General features: G+C 43.5%; 1 protein-coding gene across 4 annotated transcripts in view; it reads right to left on the bottom strand.

Annotated features, from left to right (window-relative positions):
* Positions 1–24901, bottom strand: part of myo15b (myosin XVB) — a 160675-nt gene that overhangs the window by 38263 nt on the left and 97511 nt on the right. For 3 of the 4 annotated variants that reach the window (XM_061809561.1, XM_061809562.1, XM_061809563.1), the window contains exons 34-36: positions 17685–17815; positions 6129–6223; positions 5939–6016 (exon numbers count right to left, since the gene is read on the bottom strand). In XM_061809561.1, the coding sequence (XP_061665545.1) occupies positions 5939–6016; positions 6129–6223; positions 17685–17815 (304 nt within the window). The remainder of the gene's footprint in view (positions 1–5938; positions 6017–6128; positions 6224–17684; positions 17816–24901) is intronic. The other variant, XM_061809564.1, reaches the window with a different exon arrangement.

Genomic DNA, 24901 nt, shown 5'->3' with positions numbered 1-24901 from the left:
TACTCAACTACCAGATATGCTTCCATCCAAGCGTGATCGCTCTGAAATTGTTAGCGAGTCCCTGAAGAGGCAGCAAAAGGAACAGGTGCAACCTCCCACAAAACATCCATTCATCCATGACCCCAGCTGCTTATCCTCACAAGGGTCACCGGAGAGCCAGAACCTAACCCAGCCAGTTTTGGGCAAAAGGCAGACTACACCCTGAAGTGGTTGCCAGTCAGTTGCAGGGGATATAACAACACCGTCACTGAGTGGGAATTGATCTCATGCTGCCGGCACAAAAGTCAGGCATGTGTAACACTACACCATCAGTGACTCTCCCGCAGAACATGTGTAGAACATTTTTTTCCTCTTTTCTGCATGTTTTTTATTTTTCAGCATCCTTTTCTTTAACCAAACCTATCTCCTCACCTCCTGAGATGCATCTGGAGAGACCAATCCCAGAGACCACTTGATCTACATTCATGAGTCGCCATTGAAACTGTTTGCTGGATTGTACAATATTAATGCCCAATAATTTGGAGGGAATTACTAGCTTCAGACAAAATACCAACTTTGTCCTCTCTCTCTGTCCACACTCATGTTTGCATAATCCCACACAGAATGTTCTATTTCTATTTTCTTTCTTTCACCATTACTAGTGTCATTTACTTTCTTTAGTTACAACCCTTTGTGTGTTCCCTCTAGATTTATGGTAGATATTAAATATCCAAATAAAATTACCCTGTTGGTTGTATTTTGTACATGTTCTAAGTTTCAGTCAGCCTCTGTCATTTAGAACTCATATTTCATAAAATATTGCAACCTTCAGATTGAGAATGACATATACTGTAAAAAGCAAAGTGAGACAAATTCGATTGATCCTTCACAGGTAAACCTTAGATTAGACTGTGAACATAATGTAGTATTTTAATTTCAACTTCCGCGAATCAGTATTTTACCTTATATCATTTAGTACTTTGCTGGGAGCTGATTCAAAACTGTAATGACTTCAGAAATGTTATTTAAATTAGTCAAAACGCGATTTATGTTCAAGAAATTGCCGACTTGATCAAAACTAAAAAATATTGTCTTCTCGTCAATATTGGCTTGGAAAGTGATATCTGAGATGGATCAGTAGCTTGCTAAAATGGAAACATCCAGTGTTCTATTTTTTTAGAAGAGGCTCGATGGCAGCCATTTTAATAAGAGCTTTCGGAAACTCACCTGACTGAAGTGAGCAAATGATTGTCTGCAAATCAGTTAGCACAGAGTTCCCAGTTGTTTTAAAAAAAAAAAAGTCAGGCGGTATTGAGTCAAGGCAGGACGTGTTTGTAGCTGCTGAACTGTTCTTTATTTTGTTGACCAAGTGTATCAAGTTTTGACATGCTGATATCGTTTTTCCGAGTGACTTTAGACGGAGCATGATTTTATAATTTCTGATTTGTACTGATATTTAATCTAATAAAAAAATCAGCAATTTAATTGCTTTTGTCCGCTGTGAGGAGTTTAGGAGCTTTCTTGTCAAGGGAGGTCAAGAGCTTGTCAATCACAGAAAACATCCATCCATTATCTTAGCCACTTATCCTCACGAGGGTCGCGGGGAGTGCTGGAGCCTTTCCCAGCTGTCAACGGGCAAGTGGCAGGGCACACTCTGAACTGGTTGCCAGCCAATCGCAGGGCACATGGAGACAGTCAACAGTCGCACTCACAATCACACCTAGGGGAATTTTGAATCTCCAATTAATGTGGCATGTGGGAGGAAACCGGATTGTCCGGAGAATACCGACACGGGCATGGGGAGACCATGTAAATGCCACACAGGCGGGGCTGGGATTGAACCCTAAACCTCAGAACTGTGAGGCCACCGCTCTGCAGCTGTGCTCCCGTGCCGCCCAACAGAAAACAGATTGCAATTAGGATTGAGGTTCTTATTGATGATTTCAGAAAACTGTTATTGTCTAGCCCTGACTGACTCTTGGTTAACATTTCAAACACTTTGATGAGGTCACAATCAATTTGGAGTTTAGTTTTTCTTCATTCCTTTCTTTACATTCTTTTCCTTCATATTGATTTTAAGGTCTTTTCCATCATAGTGCTCCTCCACGGTGTTTTAGTTTGCCAATTGAGCTAACAGGTCTGGGGATGATGCCATCAACATGGGTCTGCACTTTGAACTCCTTGAACATCTTGACAATGACGAAACATGTGAGAATCCTGTTCGTGGACTGAATCTCACACCATCTTCCCTGAATTCCTCTCCTCCAAACTTCTCCAGCTCTGCGGCTCGCCTGTCATCTCCCAGTGGATCTAAAAGTTCCTGAAGGGCAGGACAGAGCAGGTGAGGCTGGAGGGACACGACTTTATCCACGCACAGTATCAGCACTGGGGCACCCCAAGGTTGTGTCCTCTCTCTTCTGCTCTTCTCACTCTACACAAACGACTGCACCTGAAAGCACCCAGCTGTCAAATTCCTGAAGTTGGCAGACGACACCTCTGTCATTGGCCTAAACAAAGACAGCCACGAGTCTGCGCATCGACGGGAAGTGGAGAGACTAGAGCTTTGGTGTGGCCAACACAACCTGGCGCTGAACACTCTAAAGACTGTAGAAATTATTGTTGACTTCAGGAGGTATCCTTCATCTCAGCCAAAACCCCTGACACTGCCCAACTGTCTCGTGTCAACCGGTGAGATATTCAAGTTCTTGGGATTAGTCTCTCAGAACCTGAATTCGGAGTTGAACATCAACACCATCCTCAAAAAAGCCTAGCAAAGGATGTAATTCTTGCAACTTCTGAGGAACTTCTACACAACAGTCATCGAATCAGTACTGTGTACCTCCATCACAGTCTGGTTTGGGGAAGCCACAAAATAGGACTAGCTCCAACTGCAACAGACAATCAAAACCACTGAATGGATAGTCAGCGTCACCCTACCAACCTTGAAGACTTGCATGCCACTCGAAAAAACACCAGAGCGGGCAGGATCCTTTCGGACCCTCCACATCCTGCCCACCAGCTCTTCCAGCTCCTTCCATTCGGTAGGCGCTACCCATCAATGCAAATCAAAACTAGCAGGCATTAAAATAGTTTTTTTCCTCTTGCAACTAAGTCATTCTATTCTTGATTAGCGAACTTACTATTTGCTGCCTTCCGCCATTGTTGGGACACACCCTCCCACCCTGCTGGTCTAATCAGTATTAGTAATACATACTGTAGACTATCGCATGATTTGTCATTTAAAACTGCATCCTTGGCACAATTGTCATTGCACTAGTCTAAAAGGTGAACTGTGAATGGGTAAGGGCACTCTGTATGAGCTCAACATATTCTGGAGGGTTGACACTCTCTAACTGCTCTAAATGCTAGAAGACTACATCTTTGCACAACAGTGACTCTTTTAAGGAATAGTTCCCTATTAATTGAACGTGTACTGTTTTTCATTCCTGTGAGTTTGTTTGTTCTTCTTCGTACTCAACATGAATGTCATACCAGGGCGCCATCGACTGCCGGAGACAAATTTCTTGTGTGGCGTTACATACTTGGCCATTAAAGCTGATTCTGATTCCCAATTCTGATGAAAAGTATTTCTCAAGATATTGAAATCACCATGCCTTTTCAATAATAGCATGGCTTGAGGAAAGATGATGGTTCAGGGTGGTGATGGTGCTCGGAAAAATGTACTTTAGTCTGTTGGTCCTTGCTTTTGTGCATCTGTATCACATTCTAGATAGCAGGAGCTCCAACAGTTGATAACCAGGCTGTATAGTGTCCTGAAAAAATTTCAGGGATCTGCTGAGGCACCGAGAGAAATAAATGTGTGCCATAGAGGGGAGAGGACTGCCGACCATCTTCTGTGCTACTTGGATTGCCCTCTGAAGCCTTGCTGTCTCTGCCTCAGTACAGCTCCTGTCCCAAATGGAATCTAATCTGAAGGCCTTCCCGGTGAGCCTGCTGCGGTTCATTGATGACGTTCACCAATAGAGAGAGTGTGTTAGGTTCCATAGCATTCATGACATTTGAGATTTTCTAGGTTAATATCTTTTATTGGCGGCACAGTGGATCAGATGGAACGCGTTGGCCTCACAGTTCTGAGGTCCCGGGTTCAATCTGGATGCGCCTGTGTGGAGTTTCCATGTTCTCCCCGTCCCTGCGTGGGTTTCCTCCACCCCGGTTTCCTTCCACATCACAAAAACAAGCAACATTAATTGGACACTCTAAATTGCCCCTAGGTGTGATTTTGTGATTGGCTGGCAACCAGATCAGAATGTACCCCGCCTCCTGCCCATTGACAGCTGGGATAGGCTCCAGCACTCCCCATGCCCTTGTGAGGATAACTGGCTAAGAAAACAAATGGCTGGATGGATATCTTTTACCCAAAATAATCTTTCATCTTCTTTTCATTAACCGTCTGAGAATGTAGTTTGTGACACAGCTCAGGTACCCATAAACTTTGAAGTTACTCTTATTTATGTACTTTTTCTTAATAGACAAGGTGTCTGAACTTTTGTGAGAATGTGTAATCTAACACACAGAAAGTGGTCAAATGTAACCATATCCTTAATGTCAACTGATACAACTTCAACATCCTTAGAGGTGACAAGACCTTGAATGTGGGTTGGACTCTTTATATATGGAGTGAAGTCAAATATGTGCAATGCACTTCTTTAGATTTTCTCAAGTCTCCCGTTATGACAAAATAGTCAGTACAAGTAACTGACAGCAGTTCTGAAAAATCCTCCATAAATTTTCTATTGTTTCTTTAAAGTCTATAAATAATTAAAACTAACTTTGGACAGCACGGTGGTGCAGTTCTGATTCAGTTCGGGGTTCAAATGTCAGCTGTACCCGTGTCATGACCCTGCCGGTCCTTGTCCTGGCTGTGCTGGTCCCTGACGCGGCACGCACCGGCAGCAACCCGTGAAGCGCACACCTGCGCCTCATGCCACGTAACCATGTACGGTCTGGCCTTTGCCAGATTGTTGCCTCATGCCTCGTTCCCGCACTCTCCTGATTCTTTTCCTACTCTCCTGTGTACCGACCCTTGCCTGCCTATTGACCTGCCTCTCATGCCTGACAACTTTGTTACTGCTGCTTCCGTGGACTGCCTGTTTGATGCCCGACACTGGACTGAATAAAAACGATTCCCGAACCTCCTCTATCTCTCCCGAGTTGTGCGTTTGGATCCAACCCCGTGTTCTGGTCGTGACACTGTGTTTGCATGTTCTCCCTTTGCCTATGTGGGTTTTCTACAGGTTCTCCCATTTCCTCTCACATTCCAAAAACCTGTAGTTGGTTGATTGAACACTCTAAATTGTCCAAAGGTGCAAATGTGAGTGCGAATGTGGGTTGTTGCTATGTGCGCTGCGATTGGGTGCTGAACAGTTCAGGGTGTACCCTGCTTCTGGCCTGAAGATTACAGGGATAGGCTCCATCACCGTGAATGGTTTACTATATAATAGCATTACCTCTTTACTGTGGTTCAAATTTGGAAGTGATGTAAAAAATCCTTCAAGTATGACTCATGAAACTTGTAAATATACTGCACTTCTAAAGGACTTCATTTACACTATCACAGTGCGCAGAGTGCTTTATAAAGCCTCACGTTGACCCACCCATTCACAAAAACATTCAGACACTAATGCGGTGCTGCTGCTGTGCAATGTTCTGCCAGGCATACAGAGAAAGCACAAACAAGCTATTACCCAATTTCTTCCTTTTTTTGACATAACATTTTGAGACATTTTCATATGAACTGTATTCTCGTAATAGAATTGTTTATTTGATTATGTTGCTTGGTTAAAGTGGCATTATTTCTTTGTAGTGTGAGTGAAAATACTATTTTTGGCCATTTTGAGTTACTGAAGCACTGTACTGTTATAAACACAGACAATATGCTCATCAAATGAAGTTGTGACGAGACACTCATCCTTCAGTGGGAGAATACCAAAATACCTACAGTGAAGCTATGTATTATGACAGGGAATTCCACCTGTCCTGGGAGCTGGATGGAAATGACTTGTGAGGATTTGCCAGCCTGCAAAATTGAAAGGTGTAAAGATTACAGATTCAAACAATGTGAGAGGAGTAGCTATCCCCGCCCCTTTTTGAACAATTTCTGTACTGTATAAGGCATTAGATGAACTTGCCAGGATCGACTCCATCTCAATATGTGAAGGGATGTTACGGCGGCCACCAAAACTGAGGGATCGCCGAAGGTTATCTTGACACACAGATGCAAGCTCTGAGGGTGCATAAAAAAATCAAAAGCGACATGACATTTTATTATTTTAATCATTTATCATAAACATACTCAAATCAGTAGATTTGAATTGAGAAAATGCTAGAATCACTGCCTTTTGCAAAATTGTCAGTTTAAGACATCTAATGTTTTACCACCTTCAGAAATACATTTGCATTTAAGGAGCTGTATAATATAATATTATTATAATTATAATATAATCTTTAACATTCAGGAAAATTCAGGGAAGTTGGGGGTCCATTCTTTCAAATATTCTCCACTCCCGTCCTTGAACTTGGCTTTCAGTTCAGAGTTGCGCTGCAGATCCATGAGCTGCATTTGAAGCACAGGAGGGGAATCTTGCACATCCAAGGAGAAGGAGTCTGCAAAAATCTTAAATGTGCCTCTGTACATCTTGAACTCTGCAAATCTGTAATCAAATTCCTCCAGCAGCTTCAAAATGGCATCAAAATACTTCTCAGCACTGAATGGTGTGCCTGCATCCAGAGTGCCTTGCACGGTGGGAAATGGCAAAGGTTTGTCTGAGAGGGCTGAGCTTTCCATCGCACAAGTTTTGTGCAGAATGCCCTCATGTTGTCATCAGCAGCACTGACAGCTTTCCCTTGTCTTGTAACTTTTTGTTCAGTACATTAAACTCGTGTGTGATCTTAACAAGAAAAGCTAAGTCCATGTGCCATTTGGAATCATTTAGCACAGCAACAACTTCCCCATCCTTCTCCATGAAGGCTTTCACTTCTGATCTCAACTCGAAAAATCTCTTCAATGCGTTTCCCCCGCTGAGCCAACGTACCTTGGTGAAGTAGAGCATATCCCCATATTCTGACTCAGTTTCCTCTAAAAAAAAAAAAAAAAAAAAAAAAAAATCATGGAACCTTCTGTGCTTTCAGCCCCTGATTCTGATTCGGTTGATTCATTTCACAACGACAGACATCACATTGTGAAACTTCAGGCATCTGCTGCAAAGGACCTGCTGGTGGATAATGCAGTGTAGAGCTATGGCCTCCTCCACACCCTCCTCTTCCACTTTCTTTTGGACAAGTGCCACCACTCCATTTTTCCTCCCTGTCATTGATGGAGCTCCATCAGTTGTTATTCCAAGAAACCTCTTCCATGGCAAACCAGCATTCTCAATAGCATCACACAAATGGGGAAATATCTCCTGAGTGGTGGTCTGACCATGCATTGGAATTACTGTGAGCAACTCTTCCATTGTTTCAAAATTGTCATCAATACCACAGACATATATCACGAGCTGGGCAGTGTCTGTGATGTCTGTGGTTTCATCAAGAGCGACTGAATATACAGTAATCCCTCGTTTTTTTGCAGTTAATTGGTACCAGAAACACCTGCGAAAAGTGAAAAATTGCAAAGTAGCGGGGGATGTTTGTTTATGTAGGTACCAGAATGTTTATAATATGTAAACAGTATTTGCACTTTGCATATTTGAGACAAAAGTAGGTATTTAGTTACATGTTTAATTATAAAACCTTATAGATATAATGTATACAGTATTATAAATATATAATATAATTATCAATTATCAAACACTGGATTATATCACTGTATTGTTACCATTCATCATTCGAAGACTTCTTCTGGAGCTGCCATGTCCGTACCAGAATGTTTCATCAACAGTTATAGCATTTATACTTTGCCCACTTGAGACAAAAATTACAACACTACAAGTGTCTAGTTAATAATAAAATGATTTTTTTATTGCAGTACAGAAAGTCACAAACAAATGAAACGTGTGATGTCTTCTAATGTAGCACCCAATGTCCGCGGTGCATTGTTGTGGCGTCACCTCCGGCGCGCCACTGTTACATCACTTACAATTTGATGGTGTAGGGGGAGCCACACCTGACACTCATCACTGACCTCTCTCTTCACTGTGGGCTTTGAAAAAAACGTTTGGGGCTGTGTAATAATTCCACTTGGAGTCAGTGTTGCGCTCAAATTTCAGTTTCAGTGTTCCCAGGTGTCCACATGAGATCGTTATGATCAGAGTCAGCAGCTTCATGGCTCCTTCTCCACCCAGTTGGCTTAAGGTATGAATGCGCGAGTGAGTGAGTGAATGCGACGAGGCATTGGATGCACTGATCTTGACTGTGTCTCACGCGCTCTTCTAAAGACGTGAGTACGCAATAAGCTTGGCAGATGTCCTGCCCTGGAGAGCCATATACCTCACCATGATTAGTTCGTTCACCTCCGAATACAACAAGTGTCATTCTGTGGGTCGCACTAAAATTAATCTTTCAAATTAAGATGGAGGCCACAAATTATCATCCCAGGGGCCGCAGTTGGCCCTCGGGCCACGAGTCTAAGACCCCTGCTGTACAGTGTACACTGTCTAATGCTCTGATATAATCAAAAGAAGAACATAAGGCAATTCAGAATTTTTACAATGATAAGCCTAACCTGAGTTTTAAACATCAAAATCAAATTTTCATTCCCAACTGGGGGAGCGTTGGAAAAAATTTTGGGAAACACTGGCTTAACTGTGGACAAAAATTCAAGTTGAGGGGCGTGGTCTTCAGTTTCCTCTGTTCTCTTAGACATGCCGCCTCAGTATTTAACCTATGACTCCCCCCTTTGCTAGCTCTTGATTTTTTTTCCCTTGTGTCCTGCTCCTCTGACATCTTGGATGGACAACTGCCAACCCCCTTCCTTTTCCGTGTCCTCCATATGCGCCCGCCGCACCTAAGCAAGTAGAGTTTCAATGGACGAAGCCGGCCATGTGGCTTTGATTGTTTTTCCAAGCCATGATCGGTTGCCGGAGCCTCAGCTGACAACTTGGGATCCTGTGCCTGTCACACACCCTGCTGTGAGCAGGAGCTAGAGGCATCACCAGTACAACTGATAGGAAAGTTATGAGGGGACAACAATTTTTCCTCTTCCGCCTCCTTTATTTTTGTTTTATTTTTCTGCGTCTTTCTTCTTCATCTAAACCTGCTTCGTTTTCCTCCTGAGATCTTCTTCTACTTTTCCTTTTGGATTTTTGCCTTAGGGATCGCCACAGCGTGTCATCTTTTTCCATGTAAGCCTAACTCTTGCATCTTCCTCTCGAATACTAACTGCCTTCATGTCTTCCCTCACAACATCCATCAACTTTCTCTTCAGTCTTCCTCTTGGTCTTTTGCCTGGCAGCTCCATCCTCAGCACCCTTCGACCAATACACCCACTCTCACGCCTCTGGATATTTCCAAACCATCAAAGTCTGCTCTGTCGAACCTTGTCTCCAAAACATCCAACTGTCCTTCTAATGAGCTCATTTCTAATCCTATCCAACCTGCTCACTCCGAGAGAGAACCTCAACATTTCCGCCACGTTCAGCTCTGCTTCATGTTGTCTTTTAAGTGCCACCATCTCTAATCTGTACATCATGGATGGCCTCACCAGTGTTTTATAAACTTTGCCCTTCATCCTAAAAGAGATTCTCACATACATTCTTACTACCTGTCACATAATACACCTGACACATTCCACCGGGTTTTCCGACCTGCTTGGACCCGTTTCTTCACTTCCTTACCACACTCACATTGCTCTGGATTGTTGACCCCAAGTATTTGAAGTTGTTCACCCTCGCTATCTCTTCTCCCTGGAGCCTCACTCTTCCCCCTCAACCCCCACTTATTCACGCACATATATTCTGATTTCATGAGCATTTCATGGAAACGATCGTTCCGTTACCGTGTCGTTACCCAGATCCCAGGGCTTACTTTTAATAAAATTCACCCACGTGTGGAATGTAAAACAAGTTCTCAACGAAATACAACAATCTGTATAAAACAAACCAACATGAACCCCTTCAATTTTAATGATTAAAACGCCCAGCTTTGTCAGTTTGTTTTACAAACAGCACCGGTTTCCGCTTCTGCGCTACGCATGCAGGTCGAGTTATTCATACCCGGGTCACTCAAACGCTAGTCAAACATCTCGGTTGCTAAGCGTAAAAGACAAAATGCTCATGCCTGCTAAGGCTTTATTCTGAAGTACACGTAAAAACCGGTTCCCATGAGCATTATCAATGAGAACCGAAAAATCGTTTCCCACCGTTTCCCAGGACAAAAATCAACGGAACCGAAAGATCGGTTACCATACTTGACGAAATCCTCATGCCTGTGTTTTACTTCGGCTCATCTTCATTCCTCTCCTTTCCAGTGCATGCATCCATCTTTGTAATTGTTCCTCCACCTGATCCCTGCTTTCAGTGCATATCTTAATGTCATCTGTGAACATCATGGTCCAAGGGGATTCCAGTCTAACCTCATCTGACAGCCTATCCATTACTACAGCAAACAGGAAAGGGCTCAAAGCTGATCCCTGATGCAGTCCCACCTCCACCTTAAATTTTTCCGTCACACCTACGGCACACCTTACCAACTGTTATGCTCCCCTCATACATGTCCTGTACTATTCTACCTATTTCTCCGCCACACCAGACTTATGCATTCGGTACCACAGTTCCTCTCTTGGTATTCTGTCATAGGCTTTCTCTAAATCCACAAAGACACAACGTAGCTCCTTCTGACCTTGTTGACGCTGTACTTTCCCACGATCATCCTCAAGGCAAATAATGCATCTGTGGTACTTTTTATAGCCATGAAACCATACTGATGCTCACAGATACTTTTGTCCTGAGCCTCGCCTCCACTACTCTTTCCTATAATTTAATTGTGTGGCTCATAAACTTTGTTCCTCTATAGTTCCCAGAGCTCTGAACATCGCCTTTGTTCTTAAAAATAGGAACTAGCACACTTTTCCTCCATTCTTCAGGCATCTTCTTGACACTAGTATTCTGTTGAATAAGTTGGTAAAAAAAAAACTCCCCAGCTGCCTCTCCAAATTGTTTCCATACCTCCACCGTTATGTCATCAGACCAACTGCCTTTCCATTTTTCATCCTCTGTAGTGCCTTTCTAACTTCCCCCTTTCTAATCCTTGCCAATTCCTGGTCCTTCAGACTTGCCTCTTCTACTCTTGTCTTTTTTCTTCATTCATTAACTTCTCAAAGTACTCGTTCCATCTACTTAGCATACTACTGGCACCAGTCAACATATTTCCATCGGTATCCTTAATCACCGTTACCTCCTGTACATCCTTCCCATCTCTATCCCTCTATCTGGCCAACCTGTAGAGATCATTTTCTTCATCTTTTGTGTCATTTTGTACACAGTGTACATGTCATCATATGCCTCTCATTTAGCCTTCATCACCTCTACCTTTGACCTACGTCACATCTCAATGTTTTGCTTTCGGCTCTCCTCAGTCCTCTCAGTGTCTCACTTCTTTGCTAATCTCTTTCTTTGCATGACTTCCTGCATTTTGGGGTTTCACCACCAAGTCTCCTTTTCCCCTTTCCTACCAGAAGACACACCAACTACTCTCCTGCCTGTCTCTCTGATAACTTTGGCTGTAGTACTCCAGTCTTCCGGGAGATCCTCTTGTCCATCGAGAGCCTTTCTCACCTCTTTCTGAAAGGCCACACAACATTCTTCCTTTCTCAGCTTCCACCACAAGGTTCTCTGCTCTACCTTTGTCTTCTTAATCTTCCTACCCACCACCAGAGTCATCTTACACACCACCATCATTTGCTGTCAAGCTACACTTTCCCCTACCACTCCTTTACAGTAAGTAACCTCTTTCAGATTTCTTCAGTGTTTCATCCTTTTCCATCTAAGCCTATCTTGTGCATCTTCCTCCCTAACACCCACTGACCTCATGTCCTCCCTCACAACATCTGCACAAAATGTAATCCACCTGCATTCTTCTACCTCCACTCTTGTAGGTCACACTATATTCTTGTCGCTTCTGGAAAATTGTGTTCACTACTGCCATTTCCATCCTTTTTGTAAAGTCCACCACCATCTGCCCCTCAAAGTCCCTTTGCTAGATGCCGGACTTACCCATCACTTCTACGTTGCCGCAGTTCCTTCACCAACATGTCCATTACAATCTGCACCAATCACAACTCTCTCTCTGTCTGAGATGCTCAGAACTACTTAATCTAGTTCCTTCCAGAATTTCTCTTTCAACTCTAAGTCACATCCTACCTGTGGGGCATAGCCCCTAATCATATTAAACATAACACCCTCAATTTCAAGTTTCAGTTTCATCACTCAATCTGATACACTTTTCACCTCCAAGACATTCTTAGCCAGCTCTTCCATTAAAATAACCCCAACTCAATTTCTCTTCCCATCTACTCAAAGGTAAAATAATTCCAACCCTGCTCGCAAACTTCTAGCCTTACTACCTTTCCACCGCCTCTCTTGGATGTACAATATATCAACCTTTCTCCTCATCATCATGTCAACCAACTCCTGAGCTTTTCCTGTCATAGTCCAGACATTCAAAGTCCCAACACTGTGCATTGCTCTTCTTCTGTTGACGAATCGCTTTCCTCCTCTTCTTTGATGTAACCCTCTGCACCAGCCTACAGATTGCACTGGCTTGTGCCCCCATTGGACTACATTATTTTCCTCCTTAGATGTCCGGTGAAAAACCATTCCCACCAACCAACTGCTCTACGGTAGTGAGTACGGCACATCAAGCGTTGCTACAATGTACCATATTAGTGCCAAATAATTTCCACACAAAAGCTCAACTTCTCAACAAAATCTCTCTGTCTCTCTCGCTCTCTTTCTCTCTCTCTCATTTGGACTGAATGCATTAAACACTGACGTTTTCAACTTTAGCCCATATATGATCCTATCTTGTTTTAATCCTTCACATTATTTTCTTCGGATAGTTATACTCTTGTGTATTTTCCTTCAGATGTCATTAAACATTCTCGAAAATTGCACCATATTGTGTATGTTGTGTGTGTGTGTGTTTTGTATTTAATAATGAAGCCTCTGTAATTTCAGATTCGTATTTCATAAAATGAAGCAACCTTTAAAATATGAGACAGAGGGGTTTTTTTGTCACTTTTTCCTAAAGTTTAACACATCTAAAAGGAGACTTGTTGTTCCTTTTGGAGAGAAAATAGTCTGATTTTAATAGTAACACGTAAATTGGACTAAACCGGAAGTGAACCTCTGCTTTCATCTTTAACAAATTAATTTCACCCAAAAATTGTCTTCCTAAATCACAAATCCATATGCGCTTACCTACTGAATGTATTTAAATTGCTACAGTCACAATTTTTAATTTTTTTTTATCTTGTCCAATATGTCATTGTTGGCACATTCTAATATTGGCGTGAAGGGTCATCCTTCAAGCTAGACAAAGCAATCCCTGACCAGTGCTTATAATCTCAATTATCTAATGTAGCGTTGGGTATCCAACCAATGTACTGCACAGAGAAACTGAACAAAAAATATTTTGACTTGAGTGATTTGGTGATTACAATATTTTACTTGTGATATTTGTTTCCGGTCTTGCCTGCAACAATGAAAATTGATTCTTAACTAATTACGTTCCCTCACAACATTTTGAATATTTTTTGTTGTTGTTTTTTTTTTTTTTTCGATTGGACTGTCTTTTTTAAGAGGCCAATTCCAACATTCATCGCAATGGTTTCATGGTGAGTGACAAATACGTAACCTTGTTTGGGAGGGGGTTTCTAAGAAAATATCTTTCACCAAAACTGGTTGATTTAGGTCAGTTGGTTGGTGGGCCGGTGGGTTGGGCTGTTCATTTTTTTCATCTGTCTTTCTGTCTGTCCTTCCATCCATCCATCTTCTTCTGCTCATTCAGGGTCAGGTTGACCTTGCTAAAGCAGGGAAGACAAGACTTCCCTCTCCCCACCGATTTATCCAGAACTTCCAGAAGGATCCCGAGTTGTTCCCATGCCAGCCAAGAGACATAGTCTCTCCACCATGTCCTGGGTTGTCCTCGGGGGTTCCTCTCAGTCGGATGTACCTGAAACATTTTATCAGGAAGGCATCCTAGAGACATCATAATCAGATGTCTAATCACCTCATAAGACTCCTCTTGATACAGAGGAGCAGTGGCTTGACTCTGACTCCGTTCTGAATTACTGAACTTCTTCCGCTATGTCTTGTTCTTCACCATGACAGACCCATACAGATTCTACATAAATGAAGAAGCTGCACCAAACCATCTGTCAATCTCCCCATATCTTGTTCCCTCACTCATGACCATGAACCAAAGATACTTGAAGTCCTGCACTTGCAGAAGAATCTCTTAATCAAAAGGTCGTAAGTCCCCTTACCTATGATAGAGGTTGAGGTTGTAGAACTGGTACACTGGTCCAAAAAAAACAAAAAACACAGTTACCCTCCTGAATCTCCTGACGGACGCATCTCTGCCAATCTAGAGCTATTGTCCCAATGAACATGTGATGTTGCAGAATTGAGTCATTCAAGAAAGCCCCACAACATCCAGATTCTTTAGAAACTCTAGGCGGATCATATCCACCCCTGGGACCAACTACCTCGGTAACCTTCACCCCAGAGGTTTAAGAGCCACTTCGGAGTCCCGAGACTCTTCTTCACCATACAGTAGGAAGGCATAATGGTAGAATTTTGGGGGTCTTCAAAGTATTTGGGCGAAGGACTCACAACGTCCCAAGTTAAGGTCAGCAGCACTCCATCTCCACAATACACAGAGTTGACGGTGCACTGTTTCCACCTATTGAGATGCTGGATAGTGGACGAGAATTTTCTCAACGCTGTCCAAAACTAGTCCGTGGTACAAAAAAGGTCATAGACTGCTTTTTTGTAGCCAGAGTTGTCCACATGGCCTGACTGGCCGAATACATATTTGTTCATGAAAGTAACTTTAATGTGTCCTGTTTTGAAGATTAAAATAACTTCTCAAGCACTGTGCAGGCACACATTAGTGTGCTGTTAGTGCTCTTCAGGTGTGGCATAGGGAATAATACAATTTTATGTAATTGCTCAAGAATTTATTTCTTCATCAGAAATAATGTATCTTGAGAGGGGGGTCCATTGGGAAGTCGAATCTCAGATTCCGGAGGAGTGATCTAGGGTTCACCCTGGCCGTGGAACAGTGGACCAGTTATATCCCCTCGGCAGGATCCTCGACGGTGCATGGGAGTTCGCCCAACTTGTCTAAATGTATTTTGTGAACTTGGACGAGACGTTTGACCATACCCCTCGGAGAGTCCTGTGCGGGGTTCTTTGGGAGAATGTTGTACCGAGAGTTGGACTCCACCAAAGCTGGCCTTTGTCACCCATTTTGTTCATAACTTTTATGGACAGATTTTTTTAGGTGCAGTGGAGGCGTAGAGGGTGTCCCGTTTGGTGGCCTCAGCATTGCATCTCTGCTCTTTGCATATTATGTGGTTCTGTTGGCTTCATCAAGTCATCATCTCCAATGCTCACTGAAGTGGTGCGCAGCCCAGTGTGAAGCAGCTGGAATGAGACTCAGCACCTTCAAATCTGAGACTATGGTCCTCAGTTGGAAAAGGGTCGTGTGCCCTCTACGGATCAGGGATGAGATCCTCCCCGAGGTAGAGGAGTTCAAGTGTCTTGGGGTCTTGTTCATGAGTGAGGGAAGAGTGGAGCTGGAGATCGACAGGCGGATTGGTGCAGCATCTGCAGTGATCTGGCTTTGTATCAGTCCATTGTGGTAAAAAGGCAGAAAAGTCGAAAGCCGAAGCTCTTAATTTACCAGTCGATCTATGTTTCTACACTTATCCATGGTCACGAGGTGTGGGTCATGACCAAAAGACCAAGATCCCGGATACAAGTGGCTGGAGTGAGTTTCCCCTGCAGGGTATCCAGGTTCTCCCTTAAAGATAGGGTGATAAGCTCAGTCATCCAGGAGGGCCTCAGTGTCCAACCACTGCTCTTCCGCATTTAAAGGAGCCAGATGAGGTGGCTGGGGGATCTTATCCGCATGCATCCCGGACGCCTCTCTGGTAAGGTGTTCCGGGAATGTCCCACTGGAAAGGGACCCCGGGGACGACCCAGGACACACTGAAGAGACTGTCTCTGGACTGGCCTTGGAATGCCTCGGGATCCCTCCGGAAGGGGCTGGGGAAAGGGAAGTCTATCCCTGCTAGAGCTGCTGCACCCCCGATGATGTGACTCAGAGAAACAGTAGAAGATGGGTGGATGGATCTTTCCTTATGCTTCCTTATATTTATGACAGTGAGTTATAGTGACAGACGGATAGTGAGTTATAGTGACAGACAGAAAAATTACATGATCTTCTGTTAGATGGCAAGAAGTAGATACAGTAATTAATGTATCTACTTTTTTATGACATGTTTGTTGGTGTGCCAGGAGATTTTTCATTTGTAAAAATATGTGCCTTGACTCCATAAAGGTTGGAAGTCATTGATTTAAATGAGATTCAGTGGGTAAATGTATGAACTCCTACCTGGGCAAGACACTTACCAAATATTGTTCTTGAATGAATTTAGTCTAATATTTGATCTTGGTTCAGGAGTCATAGGTGCAGAATGGCAGCTTCCATCACACTCTCACAGTGCAGCTTTGACAATACAAATAGCACCTCCACTAGGGTATAATTATGCAATTGAATGAATAGTGCATGCAATTGTAAAGCGCTTTGAACGCTTTAAAAAAGTGTGATTAACATGGAATGCAGACTGCACTGATTATGTTTAAGGATTTCCACACAACCAACAATGTCAATGACTCACAGCTCCACATTCATTCCCAACTTACACGCAGTCTGGAGATTTGGACAGGATAATACACAAAAATTGCAGGTGCTAAAAAAACATTTGGACCCCTATCTCACTGGCAGAGACATTACCGAAACTGCTGAGGGTGAATATTAAATAATAAATATTTCATATTTAATAAATATTGATTTTGCTCTAACGAGGACAATGTCTAGGAAAGGTCTCCAGACAAGGTGACAACGAATTCACTTGTATGTGTGTGTGCATGTGTGTGATTTTTTTTTTTAAAGGTTTATATTGATTGGTTGCCTGCACAGAGAAGACTGTTTTCCCCATGTAATTTATTTATTCAGACACACAAACTTTTAACCAGCTCGTGTAAACCATTTTAACTTATAAAATACAGGGTGGGCAAGTAATATCAGATCTCTTTCAACTCTCAAATGGTGACATCATCAAAGTTTCATTGGTGTCCGTCTGCGCTTACTTGAGAGGAAAACATTTAATGTCCACAAAATCCGAAATCATGGGCCGATATTTCTGAGGTTTAAGTGGACACTTGAATAGGTGTCCACATTAGATTTGGTGATGAGTGAACCTTTTCTCTTTAGTGAGTGTGTAGAGGACTCTCCAACATGTCTCTAGTGAAAAAGAACATGTTTGATTTCAATGTGACTCCCTGGCATCTCCAGGATACGTCGAGGAGATGGATGTCTCTGTTAGCAGCGGCGACTTGAGTCGCCATTACGTCACCAAGGAGCCTCCAGCCCAGTGAGATAGGGGGTCCACAAATAGGAGAATATGAAAAGCAAAAGTGATGTCATTTGGAAAAAAAAACTCATGAATACTGTTGTACCTTGGTAAGGATGATTTTGGTCTTTTGCGATGTCATTCAGGTGGTGTGTAGCATAGGGCTTTAGATTACCAGAACAGGGGAAGAACCCAGTAATTAGGTTGAGTAGACGCCATCCTCTACTGCAGCTGGAGCTGTGTGGATGCACATAAACATTTTTTTTTTCCACAATTGAAAAGCAGTCACTCACATTTAACGAGCCCCTTCACTGAAACTTACCAATCTGTATAGTCGAGCACGAAAAATCATGCGCATAAAATTTGTTACGAGTAGAAATACATAGACGCGACATTGTCAGCGCAGTGAACCACAGCCTGACTTTTTTTTTTTTTTTTTTTTTTAAACACGGAAGCACAAGGTATACTGCTCGTTTATCCGACTCCGCCCCCCTTTCGCTCTTAAAGGGGTACACTCATAATCGTAAACACCGTCCACCCAACACAGTCTGGGCTACGAAGAGCATGCTGCTTGTGTTTACTCTCAATAATAATTGTAAAAGTAAAAAAAAAAAAAAAAAGAAAAGAAAAGAAGTGCTGCTGCTTTAATGAATGTCGGGGTATGTCAATAGTAGAAGAAAAAGTGATGAAACCGATTTTCTCTTCTTTAATTAAAACAGATCTGGTCTGAAGCCAAAGTAGTACAGGATGAGATGGTGTCTACTGTTAAAATTCCACATTACTACAGCCTGAGAGATGAAAGCACAGACAATTCAGTCCCCAAAAAGCTAATGCTGTATTTTAAATATAGGAGGCAACACAACATTAACCTTAAAACTGTTTGGGACCATCATTCAGCTATTAACATGCATTGCTAGAGATATTCTGCAAGCAATAATTCAGTTTTACACCAAGAAAAACAGACAGGGATATCATTGTGGGTAAAAAAAAAAAAATGAAACAAAGCTGCAGGGACCTTTCAAATTTATAGTTCATAGTTGGCTTGGTTTAGTTACAGTCACTCACATTTGACGAGTGCGACTGCGCCCGCGCGCCTTCGCGCTTGCAAATCTGCACAGTCAAGCATGAAAAAAATCATGCGCATAAAATTTATGAGTAGAAAAAATAGATATTGAAGGGCGTCACTTATTTTGTGTAGTCTTGACATGAATTTACGTGTTTATTTCATAAACATTAACTAAACAAGCCTGCTCCTAAACAATCAGTCTTCATCCAGAAACAGGAAATGCAAATTAACCGTACTGAGCATGTGATGTCAAAAGAGCATGTTCAGAGCTTCTTCAGGTACTGCGAGCGCATTTACGTTGAAAGTCATCAACATAATGAGCCATGTCAAAGGAAATTCAGTTACACCAGGGGTGCTCAATGCGTCGATCGCAAGGCAATTTTGGTTGCTCATGTGACGGCGTGCCCCCCCTCACCCCCACCCCCAAAAAAAGACCTTCGACTATCATCCGCCTCATCGTTTGATTCAGGTGTGCCCAATATGTCGAGCGCACGCACATAAAGGTGCATTCTAGCAAGCCGTCATCCTATTTAGGGCGGTCGCGGCGTAGTGCGCGTGCATCACTAACTATAATAGGTATGAGATTTACTTTTACTTGATCCAAGTCTAACGCTCATTTTCCCCATGGTACGCATTATCTTGAAGTTGAAAGCTTTTCCCCTCTTCATGCTTTAGGAAGATATAGATAATCTACTGCTAGCTTTCATTAATGGATTGGCAATATCAATACTGCCGTAAATTACATACATCATGATTGCCGACAGGAATGTTTATCACAATGTATTGCTAGCTTGTTGCCACTAATGCCAATTATGTTGAACTAAACTTTCAGTATTTTCAAAACATTGCAGGTATAGACTGTTCGTGTTTATTCCTTGACAGACCACTGCATTTAACTTTTCTTCAGATAAACTTTGTCAGATCAGGAATTTTTAATCAATGAAAGATTTTGAATACTGTTTTATATCATGTTTTACTAATATCAGTTGAAATTGGAAATTATAATTTCTGAGTGAAATTTTTGTTTTCTATTTTAGTTATGTATTTGTTTATGTTATTTTTAAATTTACAGTTATTTTATATTAATCTACTAAGCTATTTTAAGGTCTTGAGATTCCATCCCTAATCACACCCACAACTTATCTGTGAGCATGACTGACCACACACACATTTTTCATATGTGAATGACTGAAAAAGGTCTACTTACTGAGCTGATTTTCTGCACAACAGGCGTGGGAGTGCTCGATCGTATCCCAGCTATCTTTGGGCAGGAGGCGGTCTACATACTGAACTGATTGCCAGCCAATCGCAGTGCACAATGAAATGAACAATGAATGACTCGCACTCACCTTCACACCTACATATCCATCCATCTACCCATCTATCCATCCATCCATCTTCTACTGCTTTTTCGGGTCGCAGGGGCACTAGCTTCAGCAGGGATGCCCAGACTTCCCTTTCCTCAGCCATTTCATCCAGCTATTCCGGAGGGATCCCAAGGCGTTCCCAGACCAACCAAAAGACGTAGTCTCTCCAGCATGTCCTGGGTCATTCCGGGGTTTCTTTCCGGTGGGACGTGCCCGGAACGCCTCATCAGGGAGGCATCCGGGAGGCATCCGGATCAGATGCTCCAGCCACCCCATCTGGCTCCTCTCAATACTGAGGAGCAGCGGCTCGACACTGAACACCTCCTGGATGAATGAGCTTCTCACATTATCTATAAGGGAGAGCCTGCACACCCTACGAAGGAACCTCATTTCGGCTGATTGTATCTGGGATCTTGTTCTTTTGGTCACGACCCACAACTTGTAACCATAGGTGAGGGTAGGAACGTAGCTTGACCCGTAAATTGAGAGCTTCGCCTTCCAACTGAGCTCCCACTTTACTGCAACCAACGAGTACAAAGTCCGCATCACTGCAGATTGTGCACTGATCAGAATCAAAATCAGAATCACTTTTAACGGCCAAGTATGGAAGACCGTACAAGGAATTTGTCTCCGGCAGTCTATGCGCCATAACTCATTAGTTCGAGTATTGGTTTGGTAAACGAGGTGTCGTGAGTTTGTAACTCACTTGGGTCTCCAAATCCCCCTTCATCAGGAAAGGCATCTGGGGTAAAAACTTTGCCAAACAAATATGAGCATTTCATCTGAGATGACACGCTGTGGCGAACCCTGACAAGACAAGCCTAAAGAAACTTACTAGTCTATGCTGCCCATTTCCGGCATTCATGTTGATTACGGAAAAGAAGAACAAACAGACTAACAAGAATGAAGAAAAATCGATATTCAATTGATAGGGAACTATTTTTATTCACAGTTGTGCAAAGATGCTGAGTCTTCTAGCATTTAGAGCAGGGGTGCTCATTACGCCGATTGCGATCTACTGGTCGATCGTGGTGGTAGTATTGGTCGATCGAGTCATGACAACAAATATCAGCCTCTCATTTATCCCACTTGATTGATATACAGGGCAGCCAGTTAGATGACAACTGAATTTTGAAATTTAGGGCACGGTGCAAGCATAAGCAATGGTCTAAGAGCAGCAAAACTCACAAACTAGTCAGATGATTATGTCAGATTTTAAGCCCTTGCTAAAGTTTATAGTCATCGAAATGAAGCTGGAGCAAGTTTGGAGACAAAAACATTACTTTTATGAGGAATGGGAGTGGACTTTTTTTTCTTCATTTGCTTCAGATGACGGTCTACCATCTAAGTAACAAATATGGAAAACGTGGCACAGCCTTTTCAGACTGTTCATGGAAAACACGACACCAACTTTCTGCTGAAAAGCGAGCTGAGACAGAGAGGTGAAGGAACTAAAATGCCAGTTGTCTGGACAAAAACTGTTTGAATGTCTACTAGCTTTGATTTACATTGATTAATAGTGATTACCCGACAGAAGGAGCTGGAAGAGCTGGTGACCATGATGTGGAGGGTCCAGAAGGATCTTGCCCGCTCTGGTCCTAGTTCAAGTCACATGCAAGTAATCAATGGTGGATAGGGTAGTGCCGACAATCCATTCAGTAGTTTTGATTGTCCGTTGGAGTTGGAATTTGTCCTTTTTTGTGGCACCCCCAAATGAGACTGTGATGGAGGTACAAAGTACAGATTCAATGACCCTTGTGTAGAACTGTCTCAGCAGCTATTGTGACAGGGCGTGCTTCCTGAAAATCTGTAAGAAGTACATCCTTTGCTGGGGTCTTTTGAGCATGGAGTTGATGTTCGTCTTCCACTTCAGGTCCTGTGAGCCTTTAATTCCCAAAAATCTGAAAGTCTCGACGATTGACACAAGACAGTTGGAAACGTGAGGGGCAGCTGTAGTGAAGGATGCCTCTTGAAGTCCACAATCATTTTTACAGTCTTGAGAGTGTTCAACGACGGGTTGTGTTGGCCACACCAAAGTTCAAGTCTCACCATTTCCTGTCACTACGCAGACTCATCACCATCTTTGATGAAGCCGATGACTGTGGTGTCATCTGCAATCTTCAGGAATTTGACAGCCGGGTGCATTGAGGTTCAGTCATTTGTGTAGAGCGAGAAGATCAGAGGGTAGAGGACACAACCTTGGGGTGCCCCAGTGCTGAGAGTGCACATGAATGAGGTGGTGTCCCCCAACCTCACCTGCTGTGTCCTGTCCATGGTCCAGGAAGTTATAGATTAACTGGTAGATGGCAGGCGAGACGGTGCATTTAAGAAGCTTGGGGGAGAGTTCAGGGATGATGGTGTTAAACGGAGAGCTGAAATGCACGAACAGGATCTTCACATAGATTTCCTTGCTATCGAGATTGTTCAAGGATGATGTTTAGACCCATGTTGACGGCATCATCTGCAGACCTGTTAGCTCGATGGGGAAACTGCAGTGGGTCCAGGTGGGGACCTGTAATGCTCTTGAGGTGGTCCAGCACAAGGTATTCAAAGGACTTCATCATGACAGATGTCAGGGCAACAGTAGTCATTAAGATTTGAGAATGCTGCTTTTTTTTTTTGACCGGTATGATGGTGGAGCGTTTGAAGGTTGGTACTTCAAACAGTTTGAATGACCTGTTGAAGATCTTTGTAAAGACAGGAGAAAGTTGGTCTGGACTTTGTTGATCTTTTGTTGTTTGAAGACTGGGCTCAATTCCGACAGTCCTTCCCATAAGGAAGCAGAGTCTGAGTTCTCTGAGGCAGGTTCTTCTATCTCTGGGGTTGAGGTGCTTAACCCTCGAGAACCAAAGACATCCAAATCCTCTTTTAAATATGTGAGCCCATGGGTTCTCTAGGGTTAAAAAAAATTCCTCCGTGGTAGAGACTCGGGGGTGGATGAGATACGGGCAGATTTCCTAAATGCTCTGGTTGTTGTGGGGCTGTACTGAATGACGCACCTCTGTAACATCGTGGCGACATCGGACAGTGCCTCTGGATTAGGAGACTGGGGTGGTGGTGCCCCTTTTTAAAAGGGGGGCGGAGGGTGTTTTCCAACTATGGGGAGATCGCACTCCTCGGCTTCCCTGGTAAAATCTATTCAGTGGTGCTGGAGAGGAGGGTCCATCAGGAAGTTGAATCTCAGAATCAAGAGGAGCAATGTGGCTTTCATCCTGGCTGTGGAACAGTGGACTAACTCTTCACCCTCGGCAGGATCCTAGAGGGTGCACGGGAGTTTCCCCAACCAGTCTCCATGTGTTTTGAGGATTTGGAGAAGGCGTTCGGCCATGACCCTCGGGGAGTCCTGTGGGGGGTTCTTCGGTAATATGAGGTACTGAACCCACCAATAAGGGCTGGTCGGTCTCTGTACGTCCAGTGTCATAATGTGGTCTGCATTGTCGGCAATGAGTCGGACTCGATTCCAGTGACAGTTGGACTCCGCCGAGGCTGCCCTCTGTCACCGATTTTGTTCCTAACTTTTATGGACATAATTTCTTGGCGCAGCCAAGGCGTAGAGGATGTATAATCTGGTGGCCTCAGCATTCCATCTCTGCTCTTTGCATATTATGTGGTTCTGTTGGCTTCATCAAGCCGTGATCTCCAACGCTCACTGGAGCAGTTTGCAGCAGAGTGTGAAGCGGCTGGGATGAGAATCAGCACCTCCAGATCTGAGACCAAGGTCAGTCGGAAAAGGGTGGCATGCCCTCTCTGGGTTGGGGATGAGATCCTGCCCCAAGTGGGGGGTTCAAGTATCTTGGGGTCTTGTTCGCGAGTCAGGGAAGAATGGAGCAGGAGATCAACAGGTGGATCGGTGCAGCGTCTACAGTGATGCGGACTCAGTATCAGTCCATTGTGGTAAAAAAGGAGTTAAGTCAAAGGGCAAAGCTCTCAGTTTACCAGTCAATCTACGTTCCTACCCTCACCCATGGTCACGATTTGTGGGTTGTGACCCAAAGAACAAGATCCTGAATACAAGTGGCCGAAATGAGTTTCCTCCGCAGGGTGTCTGGGCTCTCCCTTAGAGATAGCGTGAGAAGCTCGGTAATCCTGGTAGGACTTGGTGTTGAGCCATTGCTGCTCTGTATTGGGAAGAGCCAGATGAGGTGGCTGGTGCATCTGATCCGGATGCCTCCCGGACGCCTCCCTGAAGAGGTATTCCGGGCACATCCCACCAAAAAGAGACCCCAGGGACAACCTAGAACACGCTGGAGAGACTATGATCCTCGGCTGACCGAGGAACACCTCGAAATCCCTTTGGAAGAGCTGGATGAAGTCGCTCGGGAAAGGGAAGTCTGTGTTTCCCTGGTGAAGCTACTGCCCCCGCGACCCGACCCAGAAAAGTGGTCGAAGATGCATGGATGGATGGAGGTGTTGCTGTATTGGCTTTAAATTCCCAAATTGTTTTCTTTAGCAGACGGCACGGTGCACAGCTGGCTAGCACATCTGTCTCACATTTCTGAGGACTGATGTTAAAATCCTGGCCTCCTGTGGGAAGTTTTCATGTTCTCCTCATCCCTGTGTGGGTTTTGTCTGAGTACCCCAGTTTGCTCCTACATCCCCAAAACATGCACGGTAGGTTGATTGAAAACGCTAATTTGCCTGTAGGTATGAATGTGAGGCAAATGATATTTTTATGTGGACTACCATTGGCCAGCCAACAGTTCAGTGTGTAGACCTCCTCTCGCCTGAAGATAACTGGGATAGTCTTCAGCACGCTCACAACTATTGTGAGAATAAGCGGTACAGAAAATGGCTGGATGGTTATGTTTCCAGTAATCTTGATCTATTTTACTTTCTGTGATACACTTTTAAGAAGCGTTACTAGAAAATTCAGCAAATTATTTAAAATTA

Source organism: Syngnathoides biaculeatus, chromosome 22 (genome assembly GCF_019802595.1).
Source record: "Syngnathoides biaculeatus isolate LvHL_M chromosome 22, ASM1980259v1, whole genome shotgun sequence".
Taxonomy (NCBI): Eukaryota; Metazoa; Chordata; class Actinopteri; order Syngnathiformes; family Syngnathidae; genus Syngnathoides; species Syngnathoides biaculeatus.
This window is presented reverse-complemented; position numbering and strand designations above follow the sequence as displayed.